This window comes from Mustela lutreola, chromosome 1 (genome assembly GCF_030435805.1).
Source record: "Mustela lutreola isolate mMusLut2 chromosome 1, mMusLut2.pri, whole genome shotgun sequence".
NCBI lineage: Eukaryota > Metazoa > Chordata > Mammalia > Carnivora > Mustelidae > Mustela > Mustela lutreola.
This window is the reverse complement of record NC_081290.1, coordinates 278,146,738-278,172,819: the sequence shown is the minus strand read 5'-3', so window position 1 is coordinate 278,172,819 and position 26,082 is coordinate 278,146,738. Positions and strand designations below refer to the sequence as shown.

Sequence of the window (26,082 nt, the reverse complement as noted above, 5' to 3'; positions counted from 1 at the left end):
TAATTCTTACAGTATTTCAAACTTTTTCATTATTATGATATTTGTTATGGTGCTCTGTGATCAGTGATCTTTGCTGTTACATTTATAATTCTTTTGGGATGCCATGAACTGTGCACATATAGATGTTGAAGTTCATCACTAACTGGTGTGTGTGTTCTGACTGCCCTTCTGATGTCTCTCTCTCTCTCCTTGGGCACCCCCATGCTCCGAGACATAACAATATTGAAATTAGGAGAGTTAACCATACAATGACCTCTAAGTGTTCTAACAATATTGAAACTGGGAGAGTTAACCATACAAGGACCTCTAAGTGTTCTAACAATATTGAAACTGGGAGAGTTAACCATACAAGGACCTCTAAGTGTTCTAACAATATTGAAACTGGGAGAGTTAACCATACAAGGACCTCTAAGTGTTCTAACAATATTGAAACTGGGAGAGTTAACCATACAAGGACCTCTAAGTGTTCTAACAATATTGAAACTGGGAGAGTTAACCATACAAGGACCTCTAAGTGTTCTAACAATATTGAAACTGGGAGAGTTAACCATACAAGGACCTCTAAGTGTTCTAACAATATTGAAACTGGGAGAGTTAACCATACAAGGACCTCTAAGTGTTCTAACAATATTGAAACTGGGAGAGTTAACCATACAAGGACCTCTAAGTGTTCTAACAATATTGAAACTGGGAGAGTTAACCATACAAGGACCTCTAAGTGTTCTAACAATATTGAAACTGGGAGAGTTAACCATACAAGGACCTCTAAGTGTTCTAACAATATTGAAACTGGGAGAGTTAACCATACAAGGACCTCTAAGTGTTCTAACAATATTGAAACTGGGAGAGTTAACCATACAAGGACCTCTAAGTGTTCTAACAATATTGAAACTGGGAGAGTTAACCATACAAGGACCTCTAAGTGTTCTAACAATATTGAAACTGGGAGAGTTAACCATACAAGGACCTCTAAGTGTTCTAACAATATTGAAACTGGGAGAGTTAACCATACAAGGACCTCTAAGTGTTCTAACAATATTGAAACTGGGAGAGTTAACCATACAAGGACCTCTAAGTGTTCTAACAATATTGAAACTGGGAGAGTTAACCATACAACGACCTCTAAGTGTTCAGGTGAAAGGAAGAGTCATTTGCCTCCCACTGTGAATCAAAAGCTAGAAATGATTAAGCTTAATGAGGAAGGCAAGTCAAAAACCAAGACAGGTGGAAAGCTAGGCTTCTTACACCAGTTAGCCAAGCTGTGAATGCAAAGGAAAACTTGAAGAAAATTAAAAGTGCTACTCAGTGAACATATGAATAATAAGTAAGCAAAACAAGCTCATTGCTGATATAGAATACTTTAGTGGGCTGGATAGATCAAACCAGCCACAACATTCCCTTAAACCAAAATCTAACCCATAGCAAGGTCTCCCTTCAATTATGTGAAGGCTGAGAGAGGTGAAGAAGCCTCAGAAGAAAAGTCTCAACCTAGTAGAGGCTGGTTAATGAGGTCTGAGGAAAGAAAATGTCTCCATAACATCAAACTGCAAGGTGAAGGTGACGCGAGCAAAACCCCTGCGTCCCGCCAGGAGGTCGCGACGTGTAAAGAAGAGATAGAGAGATGGATATGATGTAACTCACTTGATCTTTATTGGGACGAGGTCCGCACCACTATCGTGGTCCGGTCACAGTCCGCTGAAGTTGTCACGGAGAAGGAGACGTCGCCTCACAATCTAGACAGAGAGGTCACCGCAGAAGTTGAGACTGAGAGCCAGAGAATGGTCAGCAACAAAGCTGTCGGGGCGTCGGTAACATCTGCGATGATGTCCTCCCGACAGGGAACTCGCTTCACCTCAGTCCAACCCGATGCCTCTTTTATATACTGTGCTAGGTCTCCTTCGAAAACACATTACATCACTTATTTTTCTCATGCTTGCACATCAAAAACACACACATGTCAAAAACATTTTTTGGTCTTTACGATATTTCGCATAAGTAGAAAATATTTACAACTTTTTACTCCACACTAATCTTATCACTACACGCATATGGTTTAGGCTTACTTGCTATGTGGTATTTGCTACGAGGCTAGTTTGTTATCACTACACGCATATGGTCTAGGCTTACCTGCTATGCTACGAGGTTAGTTTGTTATCACTACACGCATATGGTTTAGGCTCACTTGCTATGTGGTTAGTTTGCAATTTGTTTCCGTTTTTCATTTAGTAGGAGTTTGCACTTACTATATATTATTTATTTATTCATATATTTATTACACTTTATTTATTAAAGGTTCGTACTCACTACAGAAGGGGCAACCGCTGAGAGAAGCTGCAGCAAGCTATCCACAACATCTACTATGATATTAATGACCGTGGCCTCACTCAACAACAGATTTTCAGTGTAGATGAAAGAGCCTTCCATTGAAAGAAGATGCCATCTAGAACTTTCATGCAGCTGCTGACTTTAAGTTAAAACCAATGTTCATTTATGTTCTGAAAATCCTGGGGCCCTTAAGAAGTATGGTAAATTGGGATACCTGGGCGGCTCAGTCGTTAAGCATCTGCCTTCAGCTCCGGTCATAATCCCAGGGTCCTGGGATTGAGTCCCATATCAGGCTCCTTACTCAGTGGGAAGCCTGCTTCTTCCTCTGCCTGCAGCTCCCCCTGCTTGTGCTCTCACGCTGTTTCTCTCTCTCTCTCTCTCTCTCTCTCTATCTCTATCTCTATCTCTCTGACAAACAAATAAATAAAATCTTTGGTGGCTCAGTCTGTTAAGCATCTGCCTTCAGCTCAGGTCATGATCCCAGGGTCTTAGGATCAAATCCCGCATCAGGCTCCTTGCTCAGTGGGGAGACTGCTTCTCTCTCTGCCCTCTGACCCTCCCCCTGATTGTGCTCTTTCTCACTCTCTGACAAATAAATATATAAAATCTCAACCACAACAAAAAATTACAGTAAATCTACTCTTCCTGTGCTCAGTAAATGGAATGTCACAGCCTGAATGATAGCACAGCTGTTTACAACATGATTTATTGAATATTTTCAGCCACTGTTGAGACCTACTGCTCTGAAAAGAAGATTCCTTTCAAAATACTACTTCTCATTGACAGTTTCCCTAGTCCCCCAAGAGCTCTGATGGAGATGGATAAGATTAATGTTGTTTTCATGCCTGCTAACACAACATCCATTCTGCAGCCCATGAGTCAGGCAGGGACTAATTCTGACTTTTAAGTCTCATTCTTATTCTTTAAGAAATAAAATTCATAAGGTGATAGCTTCCACAAATGGAGAGTCCTCTGATGGATTTGAGCAAAGTAAATTGAGAAACTTCTGGAAAAGACTCACCATTTTGGACTCCATCAAAGACATGCATGGTTCATGGGAAGAGATAAAAATATCAACATTAACAGTTTAGAAGAAGTTGATTCCAACCCTCATGGAGATCTCCAAGGGGTTCCAGACTTCAGTGGAGGCAGGAACTTCAGGAACTGCAGATGTGCTGGAAACAGCAAGAGAACTAGAATCCAAAGTAAGCCTGAAGAGCTGACTGATTTTGCTGCCATCTCATGATACTTCAATGCATGAGGAGTTGCTGCTTACAGATGAGCAAAGAATGTGGTGTCTTTAGATGAAATTTACTCCTGGTTAAGATACTGTGAAGACTGCTGAAATGCCAACAAAGAATTTAGAATATTATGTAAACTTCACTGCCGGAGTAAAGGGGCAGGGTTTGTGAGGATTGACTCCAATTCTGAAAGAAGTTCTACTGTGCGTAAAATGTCATCAAACAGCATTACACACTACAGAGAAATTGTGAAAGAAAGAGCCAATCAATGTGGCAAACTTCACTGTTGTCTTATTTTAAGGAATTGCCCTAGCCACCCCAACCTTCAGCAGCCAGCACCCTGATCAGACACCAGCATGGAGGCAAGATCTTCCACCAGCAAAAAAAGACCACCACTCACTGAAAGCTCAGATGACAGTTAGCATTTTTTTTAAAACAAAGTATTTTTTTAAAAGATTTTATTTATTTATTTGAGAGAGAGAGTGAGAGAGGACGTGAGAGAGCAGAAGGTCAGAGGGAGAAGCAGACTCCCCATAGAGCTGGGAGCCCGATGCAGGACTCAGTCCTGGGACTCCAGGATCATGACCTGAGTCGAAGGCAGTTGCTCAACCAACTGAACCACCCAGGTGTCCCTAAACAAAGTATTTTTAATTTAGGTATGTACATAGGGTTGTCTGTTTGGTTGGTTTGCTTTTTTGTTTTTGTTTTTTTTTTTTTACATAATGCTGTTTCATCATTTTGTTTTCTTCAAACAACTGACAGTAATTTGGGAGAGAGACAGAAGACACACACATAGAAAAACCAGGAACATGCCACCACTCTGCACATTGCCCAATATGTTAAAGCAGCAGGATCCAAACATACAGTGAAATCTTTGTGACCTAGATGTTTTTCCATAGAAACAAACTAATATTGGCTCATTTCTACAAGTCCAAATCTTTCATGACCACCCTGAAGAATCCACCTTCTTGAGGACCTAAGCTGAAAAGAAGTATTAGAGTCCTAGGAAGTCAAAGTGAACAGAGAACAACCCAGCAGGAACAAATGCCTCAGAGCTAAATATTTAAGTGTCAATAACTTCTAGCCAAAGACCATGTGGAACACACCTAGAAGCCAGCTGAGTCAAATTTATTGTCTGTTGCAACAAGAGAGACAGCATACCTTAAGGAAGTGTGGCACATCTCAGTAACTGTCAGGAGGGACTTGCCAGGTGATTTGGGGAAGGGTTCGAGGAAGCATGAGTTTGCTCTGCTTGGATACTGTCAGAAAGCATTCCAATTCTATTGAAGACTCTTGTCCTTGAAGCAGGAAGAAAGCACAGGGATAAAGAAGTGGCAGCCACTTGTTACCTGGGGAGAGGAGTATTTGACCGTTTTTGCAGAGAAGACAGCCTTCTTGTTTTGTCCGTGCTCAAACATGACTGTGACACAGTCTCTTTTTTGTCTCCTTCCATCATGGCCACAGGATGACCTTGCCTGATGTTGTTGTTTTGTAAAAATGTTATGTTTTAAGGTCTGCTTTTTAAAAAAATTCTTTCCCAAATTCATAAAACTCAAATTCCAAAGTGGAATGTGGAACTATTTTAGATAAATGACCTGTCATGCAGAAAGTAGCAGAGGGACAAATAAGTACAATGACTTTCTTTTTTTTTTTAATTTATTTTTTATTTATTTTCAGCATAACAGTATTCATTATTTTTGCACCACACCCAGTGCTCCATGCAATCTGTGCCCTCCCTAATACCCACCACCCGGTACCCCAACCTCCCACTCCCCACCTCTTCAAACCCCTCAGATTGTTTTTCAGAGTCCATAGTCTCTCCTGTTCACCTCCCCTTCCAATTTCCCTTAACTCCCTTCTCCTCTCCATCTCCCCGTGTCCTCCATGATATTTGTTATGCTCCACAAATAAGTGAAACCATATGATAATTGACTCTCTCTGCTTGACTTATTTCATTCAGCATAATCTCTTCTAGTCCTGTCCATGTTGCTACAAAAGTTGGGTATTCATCCTTTCTGATGGAGGCATCATACTATTTTTTCTAAGATTTTATTTGTTTATTTGAGACAGAGAGAGAGAGAGGGAGGGAGAGAAAGGATGACAAGGGGGAGGGTTCGAGGGGAAGGAAACTCCCTGCCAAGCAGGGAGCCTCATGCAGGACTCAATCCCAGGACTCCAGGATCATGACCTGAGCCTAAGGTAGTCGCTTAACCAACTGAGCCACCCAGGCGCCCCTAGACATCTTGGTAGCAAATCAAATGGCCACAAATATCTATCTATTTCTGGGCTCTCTATTCCATTTCATTGGTTTATTTTTCTTTATGCCAAGACTCCTCTATGATGATTACAGTGACTTTCTAGTAAGCCCTGAAATCATGTAAATTTTAGAATCTGTGACTTTCTACAAATAAGACTTGGGATGTTTTATGGCTAATTTGAAACTATAGATCAATTTGGGGGAGAAATGGTGACATACTAGCAATAATAAGTCTTCTGATCCTTTTTCCCTTTCATGTATTGTTATGGAGAGTTTCATCTGCTGCATCTTCAATTTCATTGATCTTTTCTTTTGCAACATCTAATCTACTGCTAAAAACAGCCAATGTATCTTTCATTTCAGGTGCTAAATGTTGTACTGTTGTAACAGAAAAACAAAACAAAACAACAACAACAATTTTGACCATAGGCCTAGCAATGTCTCCTCTGGGTCCATTTTTACTGTTTGTTTGGTTTTTTTCCTCCTGCTTATGGATCATGTTTTCCTGATTCTTTCCATGCCTAGCATTTTTTATCGGATGCTAGACAATGTAAATCATAACTATGAATTGATAGACTTATAATGTTGCGTTTTGTTTTGGTGCATAGTTAAGCTATTGGAATGAGATGATCATTTCAAGACTTGCTTTTAACCAGGGTAGGGTGGATTGAGAACAGACAAGTCTGAATTCAATCCTCTGCTGAGCATCTCACCTGATGCCCTAATGTTACGAGGTCTTTCCACTCAGCCTGTCAGAATACAAACTCTTTCCAGACTTGTGTGAGCTAACAGAAATTTTCCACCTGATCTTTTCCAGTGGTTCTTTTCCTAGGATAAAGGCCAAGGAAGTCTCCCCTTACACAGTTCAGCAACGAGCCGAAGACTGTAGGAGGCTGCTCTTTCCCAAAGATCTCCAGAACTCTCTCTCATTTTCTGTCTTTCTCATTGTCTCTCCCCACCCCCTTTCTCTCTTTCTGGAGCTCCATGCTGGCCTCTATCTCTGTATACTCAAGTCAGTGAGACTGCTGTGGTCTGGTCCGGTTCCATTTCCCAGAGCTACAGCCTTCAAGCAAGCAGATGCAATCATGAAGCTCACCTTTTCTCTTCCTTTTCTAGGGTTGGCAGCTCTGTGCTGCGTGATGTTGTTTCACTTGCTGTTTAGTTTTTCGGTTGTTGTTTTTTTTTTCTAAGTATTTGATCTCTTTTTTAAAAAAAAATATTTTATTTGGCAGAAAGAGAGAGAGAGGGGGCACAAGCAGAGGGACCGGCAGTGGGAGAGGGGAAAGCAGGCTCCCCACTGAGCAGCACCTGGGATCATGACCTGACCTTCAGCTTAACCACCTGAGGCAGCCAGGCACCCTGTCATTTGCTGTTTAGTTCTGTCAGTTTCTTTTTTTCCGGCTGAGAAGGTGAGTCCTGTTACCTGAGCTTAGCCAGAAGCAGAAGCCTCCTCCCTGCGGTTTGAATCTCAAAGTTACCCATTTCTGACCTGAGCGTGGCATCTCACTCACAGTTGGTTTTAATGCAACACCTTCTCAGATCACTTCTTTGGTGCCTTCACTTAGAAGGGACTCTGTACTCCTCCAAAGATCATAGTTCCAAAGTACAGTGCTGTGACACGGGCACTTTTCTTCTTTTCCAGGTGGTTGGGATTTTATAGAATGTTTTGATAATCCCAATTTCAGGCAGTGAATCAGATATGAAAAAATGCTATATTTATTCTACCTAGTAATCTGTACAATATGCACCGTAGGTATAAGAACGAGGCTTTGAGATGGTGTATGGCTTTAAAAGGGCGGGGGGGGGGGTGATAAATACCAATTTGGAATATAGCCTGGAAATTTTTTAATAGGTTTGTTTATATTTTAGACCATGTCCTAATGCTCACATTGAAAAGACTGCAGCAAAACAGCTTGCAATACGTAGCACTTTAACTCAGGTGGGGAGGAAGAGGAGAGGACAGAAAAGGATGGGAAGTAAGAAGAGAGGGAGAAGGAACAGGGATAGTTGTAATAAAATAACATGCTCGGGGGTGCCTGGGTGGCTCAGTGGGTTAAGCCTCTGCCTTCATGATCTCAGGGTCCTGGAATCAAGCCCTGAGTTGGGCTCTCTGCTCAGCAGAGAGCCTGCTTCCCTTCCTCTCTCTCTGCCTGCCTCTCTGCCTACTTGTGATCTCTGTCTGTCAAATAAATAAATAAAATCTTTAAAAAAAAAAAAAAAACACGTTCAGTGCTGATTATATGACAGATAGTCTTCAAAGCCCTTATTGACTCATCTAATGTATTAACTCATTTAGTCCCCACAAAAATTCACCAAGTAGCTAGGACTACTAGCCCATCTTCTTTGAGGTTGTGAAAATCAACAAAAGGAATCCTTTCCAATGGACTCAGGAAGCCAGCAGAGGAAGCCCTGGCCATACTACTCTCCCGTGCATTCACAGCGGCCCCAACAGGAAGTAAGCACCACCTTATTCCCCGTAGGCGATGACCACAACTCAGCCAATAAAAAGCCTCTACACTTGGAACCTTTTCTTTCCTCCAATAGACCTTTTGTTTAGATCAGCCTTCCCAACTTCTCTCTGACTTACATAAATAAGTGTTCCTCTCCGTTGTTCTCCAGACTTGCCTACCATTTTCTACAGCTTCCTTATCCTGAACTGCAATTCTTTGCTAGTCCCAAGTCAGCCATTTTTGATGGTAAAATGACTGACAGTTTTATTGGTGAGGTTAACAGAGGAAACCAAGGCCCAGAAAGAGTAACTTCCTTCCCCACTGTTACATAGCTCTTCACTGGTGGAGTCAGAAGAATCACTAATGGCAAATGAATTTCAAAAGAAAATGTGCTTGTTAATCTAAAGTGAAACTGATGGCTGGAATACACTGAAGGGTAAGAAAGTGAACTAAAAACATGTAGAAAGAGCCTCCTGTGCTTTCTACCAGCTCGGCTTTCCCTGGAGCTGGTGAAGACTTTAGTGATGCTCTCACGGATGAAGAGACATGGAAGGGGGACCTGATCATTGGACGAGAACTTACTACTCATTTTTTTGAATTGCCTCCAGTTTCTTCTCATTCCTGGCTGTTTCTTGGTTCTTCCTCTAGGCTACAGTATCTTCCACAATGTTCCTATTGCAAGGTGCCCAGATGCTGCAGACACTGGAGAAATCCTTGAGGAAGAGCCTTCCTGAATCTTTAAAGGTGACTGTGGAAATTTCTGGGTGGGGAGAAAGGAATAGAAATTTCCTGTGAAACAAGAAAAGAGATTAACATTTATTGAGCATTTGGTCTGTGACAAGTGCTAGTGGTGTTTTCTCTCACTGAGTGGCATTACCTCTGTACAAGATATGTGCTATGATGTCTGTGTCACTGATGAGAAGACAGAGCTCAGCTTGGTGATTTACCTAATATCACATAAATAGTAACTTCAATGCTATGTTATGAACATGGGTATGTTGGAACCTAACTGCTGTTTGCTTTATATTCTGTGATTACAGAAGTGTTCCCTTACTACTTTCCAAAAGAACATTCTGTAATAACATTGGAATTTTGTCCATATTTTTCCTCCAAATTTCACGAAGACTGCATATTAATGTTTAATTTATTCTCCCAAAAAGAACACTTCCCAGGTGACAGGTTAACCATCATGTCCTCTCTAAAATTCCTAAGAAGTCAATTCCCATTTTAATTTAAATTTCCCAATTTCTCCGAACTGACTGCACATCAGGCTATTTCATGACTGACTCTCAGTATCTCCCTTAACCTAGTACATCTGACCAGAAATCTCAGGATTAAATTAGATGCACAAATAAATACCTACATCCAGAACTGGGCAAGCACGACTCTTAATGCCATTCACGAGTACTTGCTTGTTTTTTCCTTTACCACCAAAGTGACAGGGTGTACTCCAGTAGAAACAAAGTAAAAACCGTGTGTCTTCATGTATGTGTATGTGTGTTGAGAGGACAACTGTTCTTCCCTGAAATTTCTGTAGACATAGAAATTTGATTTTTAGGGGCACCTGGGTGGCTCAGTGGGTTAAGCCTCTGCCTTCAGCTCGGGTCATGATCTCAAGGTCCTGGGATCAAGCCCCACATTGGGCTCTCTGCTCGGCAGGGAGCCTGCTTCCCCCTCACCCTCTGCCTGCCTCTCTGCCTACTTTTGCTCTCTGTCTCTGTCAAATAAATAAATAAAATCTTTTTTTTTTTAAAGAAATTAGATTTTTACTGTTCTATAAGACACTCCTATAAGATGCATGCATTTTAGATAAGATAAATGTAAATAAGTAAATGCATTTACTCCCTCACTCCCTCACAGCTCTGTTACTCCCTTCTTTCAGTATAAAGGAGAAAAATATTAGCACTATTTTATTTGGAGATCACATGGCTTAATTTTTAGTTATTAAACACAGGCAAATGAAATGAGTTGCAATATTCTTTAATTACTATGATAAAATGACTTTGAGCCACAGCTGACCCTTGAACAACATGGGTTTGAACTATATGAGTTCACTTATGTGTGGATTTTTTAAAGTTAATATAGTAAACTATTGTAAATATATTTTCTTTGTAATTTTACTAATAACGTTCTCTTCCTTACTTTATTGTAACAATATAATATATAACATACAAAGTTGTCCTAATCAACTGTTCATATTATTGGTAGGGATTCTAGTCAATTGTAAACTATTCATAATTCATAATTCATAAGTTTGGGGAGAATAAAACGTTATATACAGATTTCCATTGTGCAGGGAATCAGTGCCCCTAACCCCCATGTTGTTCAAGGGCCAACTGTGATCCATAACTAAAGTAACCCATTTTGGTAGATTCTTACTAACATTAATCTCTATACCTAATATTTAATTCCTTTCCTTTGGTGATCCTTATGATTCAGGCAACCTTGCAGAGAGATAGTCAATTTGGGGGGAGGAGGTTACATTAGCTAGACACTCTACGAAGAATTGCCTAAGATATTTTTATGCTAAGGAGCTCTTTTATAAATTTTACAGGTGACCCGTTTTCTTCATGCTTTAGTGTAGGATTTTGTTATCTGAATTTCTCTTTACCTCTTCTGTTAGTTGGACCTCAAATATTTTGAGAAAACTCTTGGTGAATCCCAAATATCTTTTCTTGGAACATCTCTGTGGTAGGATATAGTGGCCCTCTTTGTGCCTCAATTAATTCTCCTTTGATGCATATTAAAGATACACATTTCTCCCTAACTGAAATCTAAAATATTTGTATGCCAGGTACTTTTAATGGATGTATAACCTAAAACTCAAAACTTACTTGCGTCCCAGATAAGAAAAAGTCCAGCCATTCCTGTAAGTGTTAAATGTTAAATACATTGTAGTACTTGGGTCAATTCCAGTTGAGTCAACTGAGAGTAGCTGCCTGGCATGTTCTGAGTTCAGCAGGAAAAAAAAAGAAGAAAAATTTAAATAATTAGGCCATGGGAACAACAAAGAGTAACATTTCTACATGTTTTCAGATCCCATCATGGATAATATCGTAGTGCAAATCAACTTTACAGGCCCCAAATACAAGTGTATAAAAACGTAATGTCTATAATTTGCCAAACTATACTGAATTTCTGTATCAAGACTCCACTTATGGTTGAAAACAAAATAAATTTAGATAAACTAACTCAGTCAACTCAGAGGGTTTTTTTTAAAGATTTATTTATTTTAGAGAGAGAGAGAACATACACAAGCAGGGGCAGGAACACAGGGAGAGAGAGAGAGAGAGAGAGCACAAGACTCCCCACTGAGTGCAGAGCCTGATGCAAGACTTGATCCCATAACCCTGATATCATGACCTGAACCAAAACCAAGAGTCAGATGCTTAATTGACTGAGCCACCCAGGTCGCCCTCAAGTGAGTTTTTCCCCCTTTCTCTTCCCCACCCCTTTAACATCAATAGTTTATGTAGGTGGAGAGCAGGGGTGAAAGATATCAGTATAGTCCTTGGTCATCATCTATCCATGGTGGAAATTATTAAAGTATATACCATCTTTTTGGCCTTGGGTCATTGGCATGTTCCCATGCTGGTATCTGAAGAGGCTTCGTGTTTACATTTACCGTGGGGCCCATGCAGATATCCACTGCTGCATTCCCCAATCCCCAAACCACAGAAACACAATGTCCAGGATGAGGGTGGGGATCCAAGACTGGGCCCCAAACTATGGGACTCACAACCTATTCTCTTGAGTATTTGCTGTAGCCTCTGCTTGTTGATGGAAGTTCATTTAACCTTTCCAGATAATAATGTGGTCATTTGTGACGCCTGGTTGGCTCAGTGGGTTAAGCTGCTGCCTTTGGCTCAGGTCATGATCCCAGGGTCCTGGGATTGAGTCCCACATCAGGCTCCTTGCTCAGCGGGAAGCCTGCTTTTCTAAATGCCTCTGTCTGCTGCTCTGCCTGCTTGTGTTCTCCCTCTCTCTCTCTCTCTCTCTGACAAATAAATAAGTAAATAAAATCTTTTTAAAAAAATGTGGTAATTTATGTTAAGGAGCATTAAACATGTACATAATCTTTGAGCCAGCAACTACTCTTCTGGATATTCTAAGAAAATAGGTACCCATGCAAAGATTTCTGTGCAAGCACATTATATGAAAAATTATTTGTCAAAGTGAAAAGTTGGAAATGGCTAAAATTACCACAAATAGGCAAATAAATTAAACCGTGGTACATCCCTACAATGGAATCCTATGCAGCCATTATAAAGTAATTGAAAAAATTTCTGTTTATGAACATGGAAATATGCCCACAATGCATTCAGTGGGGAAAAAACACAATGTATCAGATCATTTTATTTTTATAAAATTGTTGTATCTCTATGTCTATGAAAGAAGAAAGTCTTGGAAGAGATCATTTTAAATCCTAAAATGAAGAATGGTAGTCTTAAAATCATCAAATTTTATCAGTCCAAACATTTTACTATATGCATGTATGATTCATATTGGATGGAGAGAGAAAGCTCTCCTCATTTAAGAATTAAAAAAAAAAAAAAAGTAGTACTTGGAGATGGTTTGACCTAGGTGCCCTATTTGGCCTTACTTTAACACAAAATTCCATGATTTCATGGAAATAATCCTTGTCCTGATCAAACAAGACACTTTACCATCCCTTCCTAACAAGCCAAACTTCTCTCCCTTACTTGGGATGCTGCAGGTTTATGGGACTGTCTTCCACATGAACCAGGGAAATCCATTCAAGCTGAAGGCCTTAGTGGACAAGTGGCCTGACTTTACAACAGTGGTTATCCGCCCTCAGGAGGAGGTAAGTTGCCAAAAGTTGTATGAATATGCCTCTGTGTTCATTTTTGCTGTGAGCCTGCCATGCACCTAGAAGTGTGGCAGCCCCAGGGGATACAGAAATGAATTGTGTGATAGTGAGCAAGTCCTTTCCTCAAGGAACTCACAGCCTGGGAGAAAAAATCCATAAGCAAATAAAAGAATATGTTGTGAAGTGTGCAAGAACAGATGTATAACACAGAAATAGCCTAGGTGAAAGCTGATTCAACTATGAAGGTTGGAGATGGAGGTTATAGGAAAAGGTCAGAGAGACTTCCTGATGAGAGGTTTCATCTACACTGGATTTGGGGCATATTTTATAGATAGCGTTAGGTTGAAAAGAAAAAGAGGCCATTCTAACCAGAAAAAAACACCAAGGGCCAACATAGGAAGTTGTGAGATAGCATGGTGAGTTAGAATGATCATTAAAAGGAAATTTATAAAGCTATAACTTCCATATGCATTTAGGAAAATATTTAAAGATTTAAACACTTAAAGAGTGAGAGAGCATAAGTTGGGGGGAGGAGCAGAGAGAAAAAGAGAGAATCTCAAGTAGACTCTGCACTGAGTGAGGAGCCTGAGGCAGGGCTAAATCTCATGACCCTGAGATCATGACCTGAGCCAGAACCAAGAGTTGGACACTTAACCAACTCTACCACCCAAGAGCTCACATTTTGGGGAAACACTTAAAAACTAGAGAAGCTACACAGTCAATACATTTCAAACAAAAACTCCTAAGCTTATTCTTAAATATGCAGTAAAAATATAAATTTATAAAAATATAAATATTATATTTTTCATAGAAATAAAGTTATTTGAAAACCACTAAATTAAACAATATATAAAGAAATTTGTATTAGTAATAAAAACTGAACAAAAATAAAATTATTTGATCTTTTATGTTAAATGTGATCTTAAGGAACAAAATGTATTAGTGGGCATCCTTGCTGATTTGTCAGTGTATTTTGGGGCAATATTTTCCAATTAATTTCTAATTCTAACTGAACTGTGGTAATATTTTCTTATGCCTCCTTCCTCCTAATAATCTCATCTGTTATTGGGAGGAGTTAAGATGATAGAGGAGTAGGAACCTTAAGCTTGTCTTGTCCCTCAAATACAACTGGATAGCTATCAAATCATTCTAAACACCCAAGAAACAAATCAGAGTTCTGAAAAAACAAATGCAAGTCTACAAATAGAAAAGCAACTGTCCTTTGGAAGGTAAGATGTACAGAGACTTGAATCTGGGTGATACGGATGCAAAGAGGGAGCCTGCTTAAGGAGGCTACTGCAAAGTATTATAAGCAATTGAGTGCAGAATTGGTACTGAGCAGAGCTTCCAGGTGTAGGAACAGGGAAGACAGATGAGAACAGTAAGTGTAGGCGCTGACTTTCTGCTCTGTGTTGCTATAAATCTGCAAAAGGCTTCGTGGTCATGTGACAGCTTTCTTGGGAACAGGTCCAGCAAAACGTAGAAGCATACTGAGACCCTCCCTGGGAGGAACAGCTCAGGTCCCCACCACAGGACTCCCTAAAATTTTGGAGTTTGAAACTCAGTCGTGTGCCTGAGATAAAAATGATTGGACACATGAAGGGTGAACAGAGTTCTGACAAAAACCAAGGAGACAAAAGTGATTGATTGTTTTTCTCTGAGGGCTCACTGGAGAGTTGGGGCTGAGAATTTTCAGCTCCAGGGCTAGAGAGCTGGGCACGGCCATTTTCATCACCCCTCCTTCAGTGCTGTAAGCCTTCAGGAAGCAAAACTGCACCACCTAGTGGAGTCTGGAGCTGCTCCCACTGAGCACTGCCTCTCTGTGCACTGGAGATGCATTTCCACTAGGACAAATCCACCTAAGAATTAGCTCAACTGGTTCCTCCTTCAGAAAACCAGCACAAACAACTCGCGTACACCAAGTTAACTGATCATAGAGGGCTGCAAATCTTCAGCTGTTAGGGAAAACAGTATATAGCATTTTTGTATTTTTATTCTTTAGTCTTTTAGTATTATTTTTTCAGTTTTTTTTTATTTTTTCAATTCTTTTTTATCCTTTTTTAAATTTTTATATGTACTTTATATCTCTATTGTTTTATTTTTTGTTCCCTTTCATTGTATTGCATTATTTATATACATATATTTAGTGTTTATATGTATATATACATTATATATTTCATTATATTGTATTTTCTATATACAGACATGTATATATATATTTTGTTCCTTCCTCCCTCCCTCTCTCCTTTCTTTCTTTTCTTTTTCTTTCCTTCTTTCTTATCTTGGGATCTAGTTTTTTTTTTTTAGCAAGCAGACCAAAACACACCCAGGATCTAGGGGGGCTTTGCATTGCTGTTGTTGTTTCTTTCTTCTTTTCTTTTCTGGACAAAAATGAGAAGACAGAGAAATTCACCCCAAAAGAAAGAACAGGAGGTAGTACTCACAGCCAGGTATTTAATCAATATGGCTATAAGTAATATGTTTGAACTAGAATTTAAAACAACAATTATAAAGACACTACCTCGCCTTGAAAAAGGCATAGAAGACACCATAGAATCCCTTAACATAGAGATAAAAGAACTAAAATCTAATCAGGCCAAAATTAAAACTGCTATTACTGAGATACAGCCCAAAGAGGAGGCCATAAAAATTAGTATGAATGAAGAAGAAGAAATTATCAGTGATATAGAAGATGAAATGTGGGAAAATAAGGAAGCCAAAAAGAAAAGGGAAAGGAGGGCGCCTGGGTGGCTCAGTGGGTTAAGCCGCTGCCTTCGGCTCAGGTCATGATCTCAGGGTCCTGGGATCGAGTCCCGCATCGGGCTCTCTGCTCAGCAGGGAGCCTGCTTCCTCCTCTCTCTCTCTGCCTACTTGTAATCTCTCTCTCTGTCAAATAAATAAATAAAATCTTTAAAAAAAAAAAAAAAAAAAAAAAAAAAGAAAAGGGAAAGGAAACTATTAGATCATGAAGGAGGACAGGGAACTCAACAATTCCACAGAACAAAATAATTTCTATAGAAGAGGAGTCCCAGAAAAAGAAGAGTGAGGAAAAGGGGCAGAAGGTTAATTTGAACAAATTATAGCTGAGAACTTTCCTAATTTGGGAAAGGACACAAGCATCTAAGTCCAAGAGGCACAGAGAACTCCTCTCAAAATCAACAAAAATAGGCCAATGCCTCAAACATATAGTGAAACTTGCAAATTACAAAAATAAAGAAAAAAATCCTAAAAGCAGCTTGGGACAAGAGGTCCTTAACCTACAAGGTAGAAACATAAGGCTGGCAGCAGACCTGTCCACAGAGTCCTGGCAGGCTAGAAAGGACTGACATGATATATTCAACATGCTAAATGGGAAAATACGTAGCCACGAATACTTTAGCCAGCAAGGCTGTCATTCGGAATAGAAGGAGAGATAGAGTTTCCAAGACAAGCAAAAACTAAAGGAATTCATGAACACTAAACCAGTCCTGCAAGGAATATTTAAGGGAACACTTTGAGCACAAAGAGAGACCAAAAGTAATAAAGACTAGAAAGGAACAAAGACAATCTACAGAAACAGTGACTTTACAGATAACACAATGGCACTAAATTCATATCTTTCTATAATTACTCTGAATGTAAATGGACTAAGTGCTTCAATCCAAAGACATCGGGTATCAGAATGTATTAAAAAAACAAGACTCCTGGAACAAACAATCCAAAATTTGTATGGAACCAGAAAAGACCACAAATAGCCAGAGGAATGTTGAGAAAGAAAATGAAAACTGGAGGCATCCTAATTCCAGACTTCAAGCTATAATACAATGTAATCATCAAGACAGTATGGTACTGGCACAAAAACAGACACATAGATCAGTGGAACAGACCAGAGAGCCCAGAAATGGACCCTCAATTCTATGATCAACCAATCTTCAGCAAAGCAGGAAATACTATTCACTGGGGGAAAAAAACAGTTTCTTCAAAAAATAGTATTGGAAAATTGGACAGTCACATGGAGAACTGGACCAATTTCTTTACATAAAAATAAACTTAGAATGGATGAAAGACCTAAATGTGAGTCAGGAATCCATCAGAACCCTAGATTAGAACACAGGCAGCAATCTCTTTGACCTCTGCCACAAGAGCTTCTTGCTAGACACATCGCCAAAGGCAAGGGAAACAAAAGCAAAAATGAACTATTAGGACTTCATCAGGATAAAAAGCTTTCACAAAGCAAAGGAAACAATAAACAAAACTAAAAGGCAACCTAAAGAATGGTAAAAGATATTCACAAATGACATATCTCATAATGGGCTAGTATCCAAAATCTATAAAGAACTTATCAAACTCAAGACCCGCCCCCCCAAAATATAGTCAAGAAATGGAGGAGCACCTGGGTGGCTCAGTGAGTTAAAGCCTCTGCCTTTAGTTCAGGTCATGATCCCAGGGTCCTGGGATCGAGCCACACATTGGGCTCTCTGCTCAGCAGGGCACCTGCTTCCTCCTCTCTCTCTCTCTCTCTGCCTGCTGCTCTGCCTAATTGTGATCTCTGTCTGTCAAATAAATAAATAAAATAAATAAATAAATAATAAAATCTTAAAAAAAAAGAAATGGACATAATCCCTACTCATCAAAGAGCCTTCTTCTCCTTTTGTCCCTTCCCCTGCTTATGCCCTCTCTTCTTGCTCTCTGTCAAATAAATAAATAAAATCTTAAAAAGAAAGAAAGAAAGAAAGAAAGAAAGAAAGAAAGAAAGAAAGAAAGAAAGAAAGAAAGAAAGAAAGAAATGGGTGGAAGACACCAACAGACATTTTTCCACAGAAGACATACAAATGGCTAACAGACACATGATAAAATGCTCACATTACTTGGTATCAGGGAAATACAAATCAAAAGCACAATGAGATACCACCTCACACCAGTCATAATGGCTAAAATTAACAATGCAGGAAACAACAAATGTTGGTGAGGATGAAAACAAAGGGTAACCCTCTTACATTGTTGGTGGGAACGCAAACCTGTGCAGCCACTCTAAAAAACAATGTAGAGGTTTTTCAAAAAGTTAAAAATAGAGTTACCCTGTGACTCAACAATTGCACTATTAAGTATTTATCCAAAGGATACAAACAGTGATTCGAAGGGGCACCTGCACCCCCATGTTTATAGCAGCAATGTCTACAATAGCTAGAATATGGAAAGAGCCCAGATATCCATCAACAGATGAATGGATAAAGAAGATGTGGTATATATACACACAATGGAATATTAATCAGCCATCAAAAAGAACAAAATCTTGACCCCTTGCAATGATGTGGATGGAACTAGAGGATATTATGCTAAGGGAAATGAGTCAAAGAAAGACAAATACCATGTGATTTCACTGATATGTGGGATTTAAAAATAAAACAGATATCATAGGGGAAAGGAAAGGGTAAAAAAAGATAAAAACAGAGAAGGGTCAAACCATAAGAGACTCTTTAACAACAGAGAACAAACATTGTAGCTGGTGGGATGGGGTAATCGAGTAATGGACATTAAGGAGGGCATTTGATGTAATGAGCACTTGGTGTTATATGTATCTGATGAATCACTAAATTCTACCCCTGAAGCTAAAAATACACTACATGTTAACCAAATCAAATTTAAGTGAAAAGAAATTTTTAATAATAATTTAAAAAATAATAGAAGCAAACTAAAAAATTAATAATCTCATCTGTTATTCGATAATTTGAGATGATCTTCCTAAATAAGTGGTTTCTTTCTTTTTAGAGCTACACTTTATTTAACTCTAGCACTGTTTTAAGAAAGCATTTTTAATTTTTCATCTTCTTTGGCTTCATTAAGTGTAGATGGTCATTTTAATCCAGAATTAGCTATAACCAAATTTAATACTGTCACATTCATAACTGGTGTGTTCTGCAAGTATTTGAATTGTAGTAAAATTTATTCTTGCCACAGATGCTTTTCCTTATCACTTGTTTTCCTCTTCTTCCATTGGGAGTAACAGAAATATAGGAGAATGCTTTCTAATAACTGTCTTTGCTTGACTTGAAATTTTAATGTACTATGTGGGTAGAGAGTACTATTGTTATAAATTTTCTATCATAAATTGAATACTTGACTCTTTCCTCTTATCTCATTATTTAAATAATTTAGGAATAATTGCCATGCACCAATAGAAATATCAACATTTTAGTACTTGAAAATATCACAGTATATCTCATTTTGGTCCTTAGTACATTTTGAGTGTTCTCTGTGTATGGTGTAAGAAAGTGGTCCAGTTTCACTCTTTTCCATGTAGCTGTCCAGTTTTCCTAACACCATTTATTGAAGAGACTGTCTTTCTTCCATTGGATATTCTTTCCTGCTCTGTCTGTCACAGATTAATGGACTGTATAAATAGGAGTTTGTTTCTGGCTCTCTATTCCATTTCATTGATCTGTGTATTTATTTTTGTGCCAATATCATACTGTTTTGATTACTACAACTTTGTAATATATCTTAAATTCTGGAATTATGATATCTCCATCTTTTCTTTTCTTCCTCAAGATTGTTTTTGCCATGCAGGATCTTTGTGGTTCCATACAAATTTTAGCCTTATTTGTTCTAGGTCTGTGGAAATGCTGTTGGTATTTTGATAGGGTTTGCACTGAATCTGTACTTTGGGTAGTATGGACATTTTGACAATATTAATTCTTCCAGCTCATGAGCTGGAATACCTTTCTCTTTATTTGTGTCATCTTCAATTTCTTTCCTCAGTGTTTTATAGTTTTCAGAGTACAGGTCTTTCAGTTCGTAGGTTAAATTTATTCCTACGTATTTTGTTTTTGCTGATGCAATTACAAATGGAATTGTGTTCTTAATTTTTCTATCACTTCATTTTAATTATATATAAACAACCAATTTCTGTGTATTAGTTTTGTCTTAGAGTTTTCTGTGTATAGTATCATGTCATCTTCAAATAGTGACAGTTTCACTTCTTTAACAATTTGGATGAATTTTATTTCTTTTTCTTGTTGCATTGCTGTGGTTGGGACTTCTAGGACTGTGTTGAATAAAAGTGGCAAGAGTGGGGGCACCTGGTTGGTACAGTTGGTTAAGTGTCAGACTCTTGGTTTTGGCTCAGGTTGTGACCCCAGGGGATCCAGCCCTGCCTCTGGCTCAGCACTCACTGTGGAATCTGCTTGAGGTTCTCTTTCCCTCTCCTTCTGCCCTTCCCACTCATGCACTCTCTATCTCTGAAATAAATAGATAAATCTTTAGGGGGAAAAGAGTGGCAAGAGTGGACATCCTTGTCTTCTTCCTAACCTTAGAGGAAAGGTTCTTTTTTTCACCATAACAGCTTAATATCCAAAATCCATAAAGACTCACACAACTCAACATCAAAAAACAAATAATCCAATTTAAAAATGGGCAGAGGACTTGAATTAGATTCTTCTCCAAAGAAGACATACACATGACCTACAGGCACATGAAAAAATGTTCTATATCATTCATCATCAGGGAAACACAAATCAAAACCATAACAAGATATAACCTTACAGCTATCAGAATGGCTCTAATCAAAAAAATGAGAAAGAACAAGCACTGGTGTGGATGTGGGGAAAAAAGGACCCTTATGCACTGTTGGTGGGAATTTACATTGGTACAGCCACTATGGAAAGCAGTAAGGACGTTCCTCAAAAAAAAACTAAAAATAGAAATACCATATGATCCAATAATTGCACTACTGGGTATTTACCCAAAGAAAATTTGAAAAGGGCTATGCACCATATTTATAGCAGCATTGTTTATAGTAGCCAAGATATGGAAGCAACCCAAGTGTCCATCAATAGAAGAATGGATAAGAAAAGATTTAGTGTCTCTTACACCATACACAAAAATAAACTCAAAATGGATATAAGACCTCAACGTGAGACAGGAATCCATCAGAATCCTAGAGGAGAACATAGGTAGTAGCCTCTTTGATATCAGCCGCAGCAAATTCTTTCAAGATATGTCTCCAAAGGCAAAGGAAACAAAAGCAAAAATGAACTTTTAGGTCTTCATCAAGATCAAAAGCTTCTGCACAACAAAGGGAACAGTCAAGAAAACAAAGAGGCAACCCAGGGAATGGGAGAAGATATTTGCAAATGACAGTTCAGACAAAAGGTTGATATCCAGGATCTATAATGAACTCCTCAAACTCAACACACGCAAAACAGATAATCATGTCAACAAATGGGCAGAAGACATGAACAGACACTTCTCTAATGAAGACATACAAATGACTATCAGACACATGAAAAAATGTTCATCATCACTAGCCATCAGGGAGATTCAAATTAAAACCACATTGAGATACCACCTTACTCCAGTTAGAATGGCCAAAATTAGCAAGACAGGAAACAACATGTGTTGGAGAGGATGTGGAGAAAGGGGAACCCTCTTATACTGTTGGTGGGAATGCAAGTTGGTGCAGCCTCTTTGGAGAACAGTGTGGAGATGCCTTAAGAAATTAAAATTAGAGCTTCCCTATGCACTACTGGGTATTTACCCCAAAGATACAGATGTAGTGAAAAGAAGGGCCATCTGTACCCCAATGTTTATAGCAGCAATGGCCATGGTCACCAAACTGTGGAAAGAACCAAGATGCCCTTCAATGGATGAATGGATAAGGAAGATGTGGTCCATATATACTATGGAGTATGATGCCTCCATCAGAAAGGATGAATACCCAACTTTTGTAGGAACATGGACAGGACTGGAAGAGATTATGCTGAGCGAAATAAGTCAAGCAGAGAGAATCAACTGGTTTCACTTATTTGTGGAGCATAACAAATAGCATGGAGGATATGGGGAGATGGAGAGGAGAAGGGAGTTAAGGGAAATTGGAAGGGGATATGAACCATGAGAGACTATGGACTCTGAAAAACAATCTGAGGGTTTTGAAGGGCCGGGGGTGGGAGGTTGGAGGAGCCAGGTGGTGGGTATTACGGAGGGCACATATGGCATGGAGTACTGGGTATGGTGCATAAACAATGAATTCTGTTACGCTGAAAAGAAATTAATAAAAAAAAAAGATTTAGTGTTTATGGAGTATTTCTCAGCCATAAAAAGAGTGAGATCTTGCCCGTTGTGACAACATGGATGGACCTAGAAGGTATAATGCTACATGAAATAAGTCAGACAGAGAAATACAAATACCATGTAATTTCCCTCATATGTGGAATCTGAAAAACAAATAAGCAAACAAACAAAAATCAGAAACAAAGCCATAAACACAGAAAACAAACTGATGTTTCCTAAAAGGGAAGAGGGTGGAGGGATGGGCAAAATGGGTGAAGGGGAGTGGGAGGTACAGGTTTCCTGTTATGGTATGAATAAGTCATGGGGATAAAAGGTACAGCATAGGGAATACAGTCAGTGGTGGTGTAATAGCACTGTATGTGAGAGACGGTAGCTGTACTCGTGCTAAGCACTGCATAAAGTATAGACTTATTGGATAATTATGTTGGATACTTGAAACTAACATAACATTGTGTGTCAACTTACTTCAATTTTAAAAACTCACAGTAGAGTGGAATTTAGAAAAATGTATTGCAATCATGAAATAAAAAGAATTTGTTTCATTTTGCTTTTCCCAATGACAATAGGAGATGATAGATGATTTTGATCACTACACCAATACTTACCAAATCTACGCCAAGGACCTCAAGAATTGTGAGGAATTTCTTGGCTCACCAGAAGTCATCAACTGGAAACAGCATTTGCAGATCCAGAGTAAGAGAAATGGGATGTGTAGAGCCTCACTTCTCTGTCCTAAACAATTTTCCCTGAGTCATATCTCTCCTATCCCCCAAGCTCCAGACCCTCAGCCTGCTGCCAAATTTTTAACTCCACCCATAAAGGGAGAAAAAAATACTCTTGCAAAGAATGGGTTTTTATTTTTTATTTTTATTTTATTTGTTTTATTTTTATTTTATTTTATATTTTATTTTTATTTTTATTTTTATTTTAACCATAATATAATTTCTTGATAGCCAAGGATTTATGGCCTATTTTGCAGGCATATCCAGGATCCCTCAAGTGATTGGGTACCGAAGCATTCCTTTAAGGCTTTCCATTCCTGGATTAAGTGTGACAACTTGTGCCATAAATCACCTCCCAAACCGTGAAGGACAATGGTCATGGTTGTGGACATGCCCCCAGAGTCAGACTCCTTGGAATGGCACCTGCTTTTTACTTGCTATGTGATTCTAGTCACATGACTTAACCTCTCTGACACCATGGCTTTCATATTCAAAAATGAGGCTAGGAATAGCTTCTAGAACACTGGGGCATTGAGAAGATTAAAGGAAATCTTGAATAGGAATCTCTTACTACGATACCTGGATGGATCTGTTAACTTTTGCTGTGTAGCAAACCTCATAATTCTGTGAATCAACTGTTTGGGCTAGGCTCCACAAGGCCGTCCTGCTGATTTCACTTGGGTTTAGTCAGGCAGTTACAGTAGGTTGGTGGTTGGGCTCTGGACCAACTGATGAGCCTGGCCTCAATCACATGTCTGAATGATGGTTCTGGCTGCCAGTGTTGGCTGCTATGGCAACGTGACCTCAGCAGGCTAGCACTAGGCCTATTCATATGGTATTGGTTTCAAAGTGATTGAGATCACAAGGAGAGAGCTAGCCTCAGTGTTCAAGCACTTTTAAGTTTTTCCCCACATCAAATTTATTTTTCCCCACTGGCAAAACAGATCATAGGGCCAAGGTCAGATGCAGTGCAGGAGAGGACTACTCTAGGGGATGGATACAAGGAGATGTGGGTGAATGTAGGCCATTATTGCAAAAGTCTACCACACTGATAACATAGTAAGTGCACAATGGATATTGGATACTATTTTTCTAAAGCCTTCCTCTCCTTTCATTTCAAAACTACATGATTATGAAGTCCAGAAAACTTTGTTCCAGTCTTGCTTTGCCACTAAAGACTTAAAGAATTTCTGGGCCCATTTTTACTCATGTAAAATGGGGGAAATTGCACAAATCGTGATGATGAGACTCTGGTCACGCAGCAGCACTGAGCCTAGGTTCTCTGTAAATCCCAGACACTTCCTACTCCCCTGGAGCGCTTCTCCACAGGATGTGCTCAAATCAGTCTCTCCTTATAATCCCATCTAGGTACCCAGCCCAGTCTGAATGAGGTGATACAGAATGTTGCAACCACTAAATCCATCCAAGTCAAGCAGACACGGTGCTTTCTCTATATGATGGCGAATGAGGTGAAGAAACTGGTTCCTTCCCTGCTGGACGTAAAGCAGTTATCCCCCAGTGGTGGTAAACCCAATGCTGTGTGAGTTTCATGCGAGTCAGCCTGCACTACCCACTACTGACCTAGCCTCCTGTTTTCTCTCCCTGCTTCCGCTCAGGCCCATCTGCAATCAATATTTCTCAATGAAGCTAGAGTAATCTTTTTAAAAAACTGTTCAATTCAGGTGCACCCGGGTGGCTCAGGTCATGATCCCAGAGTCCTGGGATCAAGCCTCGCAGGGGGTTCCCTGCTGGGTGGGAAGCCTTCTTCTCCCTCTCCATCTTCCCCTGCTTATGTTCCCTCTCTCTCACCGTCTCTCTCTGTGTGTCTAATTAATTAATTAACATTTTTTAAGAATGTAATTCAGACCATGTTCCTCTTCTGCTTAAAACACTCCATTTCCTTTTTTATCTAGAGTATATCCAACTTCTGCTTAATCCTTCGACCTATCCTGTCCTTCCTGTACACTCGCTCCAACAACAATGGCCTTCTTCTGTCCTTCTGTGACTGCAAGCTCACCAATTCTCGGGGACTTTGCATCTGCTATTGCCCCTGCCCACTCTGTCTCTAGAGACCATAGAGGTAGAGAACACACACAGACCTCCATACTCATGGACTTTTCTCCTGGGCCTCCACAGCAACCAAGAGATGTTTCAACTCTCCTCCCTGGACGTTACCCACGCTCCCTTGGTGAATAAATTCTGGCATTTCGGCGGCAATGAGAGGAGCCAGAGGTTCATCGAACGCTGCATCCGGACTTTCCCCACCTTCTGCCTGCTGGGGCCCGAGGGGACCCCTGTGTCCTGGGACCTGATGGACCAGACAGGCGAGATGCGGATGGCGGGGACCGTGCCTGAGTACCGGAAACAAGGCCTTATCTCTTACATCATCTATTCCCAGACCCAGGCTCTGCACAAACTCGGCTTCCCCCTGTATTCGCACATAGACAAGAATAACAGAATTATGCAGCAGATGTCTTACAATCTGCACTACATCCGCCTGCCCTGTGACTGGAGCCAGTGGTACTGCGTGCCTCTGTGAGGCGGCCCTGCACCGAAGACCATGTCAGATGGGCCTGGGGGGACAGAGGGAGAGAAGATGCTGTTACGTCTTCTACCACTGCTAAAGAAATGGCACTATTTGGGCTCGGGGGAAAGCAGCACGATGGGTCAGCAAGGCCACCCTCATCTCTGCGCACGCATCGCAGATGGGCTTCTATAGATTTGTCCATAGGAAGCAGGCCCAGGTATTCCTGCAGCGGCCTTCACATAAGTGAGCACCCCCCACACTTCCAGGATCTCGGTGATACTGCTTCATGCGCTGCATGTTGGTTGCCTCAGATCGCTTCTCCTGGACTTCTTACAACATGGATTAGCCTTGACAAATTTTCCAGGGAGGGATAATGTTTTCTGGGCATTATGAATTATTCCTGTTCCTTCCTGTGGCTGTTTCCTTAGTGATCAGCAAGTGTGTTCTGTTCATTAGGTTTGCAGAGATTATCTTTTCCTCTGATTGCTACTTTGGAAGTACATTAAATATATACAAATACATAGAGATGTTAGGTTAAACATAGTACTCGTGAAATAGCAGGGAGAGTTAATAAGAAAGAGACAGGTTAGCCTGTCCCCTGTCCCCTGTCCCCTGTCCCCACTCCTGCACTTTCCTAAACCCACCTGAGCCCCCAAACAATAAAGAAGATTTTGTGTTTCA

General features: G+C 39.8%; 1 protein-coding gene and 1 long non-coding RNA gene across 6 annotated transcripts in view; one reads left to right on the top strand and one right to left on the bottom strand.

The window, feature by feature from the left end:
• LOC131813020 (uncharacterized) overlaps positions 1-2,293 on the bottom strand; it is an 18,852-nt gene extending 16,559 nt beyond the window's left edge. The window contains exon 1 of the long non-coding RNA XR_009346576.1: positions 1,642-2,293. This is a non-coding gene — a long non-coding RNA (uncharacterized LOC131813020). The remainder of the gene's footprint in view (positions 1-1,641) is intronic.
• The window catches only part of GLYAT (glycine-N-acyltransferase), a 26,786-nt gene extending 704 nt beyond the window's left edge, over positions 1-26,082 (top strand). For 2 of the 5 annotated variants that reach the window (XM_059143094.1, XM_059143089.1), the window contains 5 exons: positions 8,922-9,017; positions 12,991-13,098; positions 22,719-22,845; positions 24,243-24,414; positions 25,011-26,082. In XM_059143094.1, coding sequence (XP_058999077.1) covers positions 8,940-9,017; positions 12,991-13,098; positions 22,719-22,845; positions 24,243-24,414; positions 25,011-25,413 — 888 coding nt within the window. In that variant the 5' untranslated portion in view covers positions 8,922-8,939 and the 3' untranslated portion in view covers positions 25,414-26,082. Of the gene's footprint in view, positions 1-2,381; positions 2,526-7,626; positions 8,279-8,921; positions 9,018-12,990; positions 13,099-22,718; positions 22,846-24,242; positions 24,415-25,010 lie in introns of those variants that run through there. The other 3 variants (XM_059143098.1, XM_059143082.1, XM_059143077.1) reach the window with 3 other exon arrangements.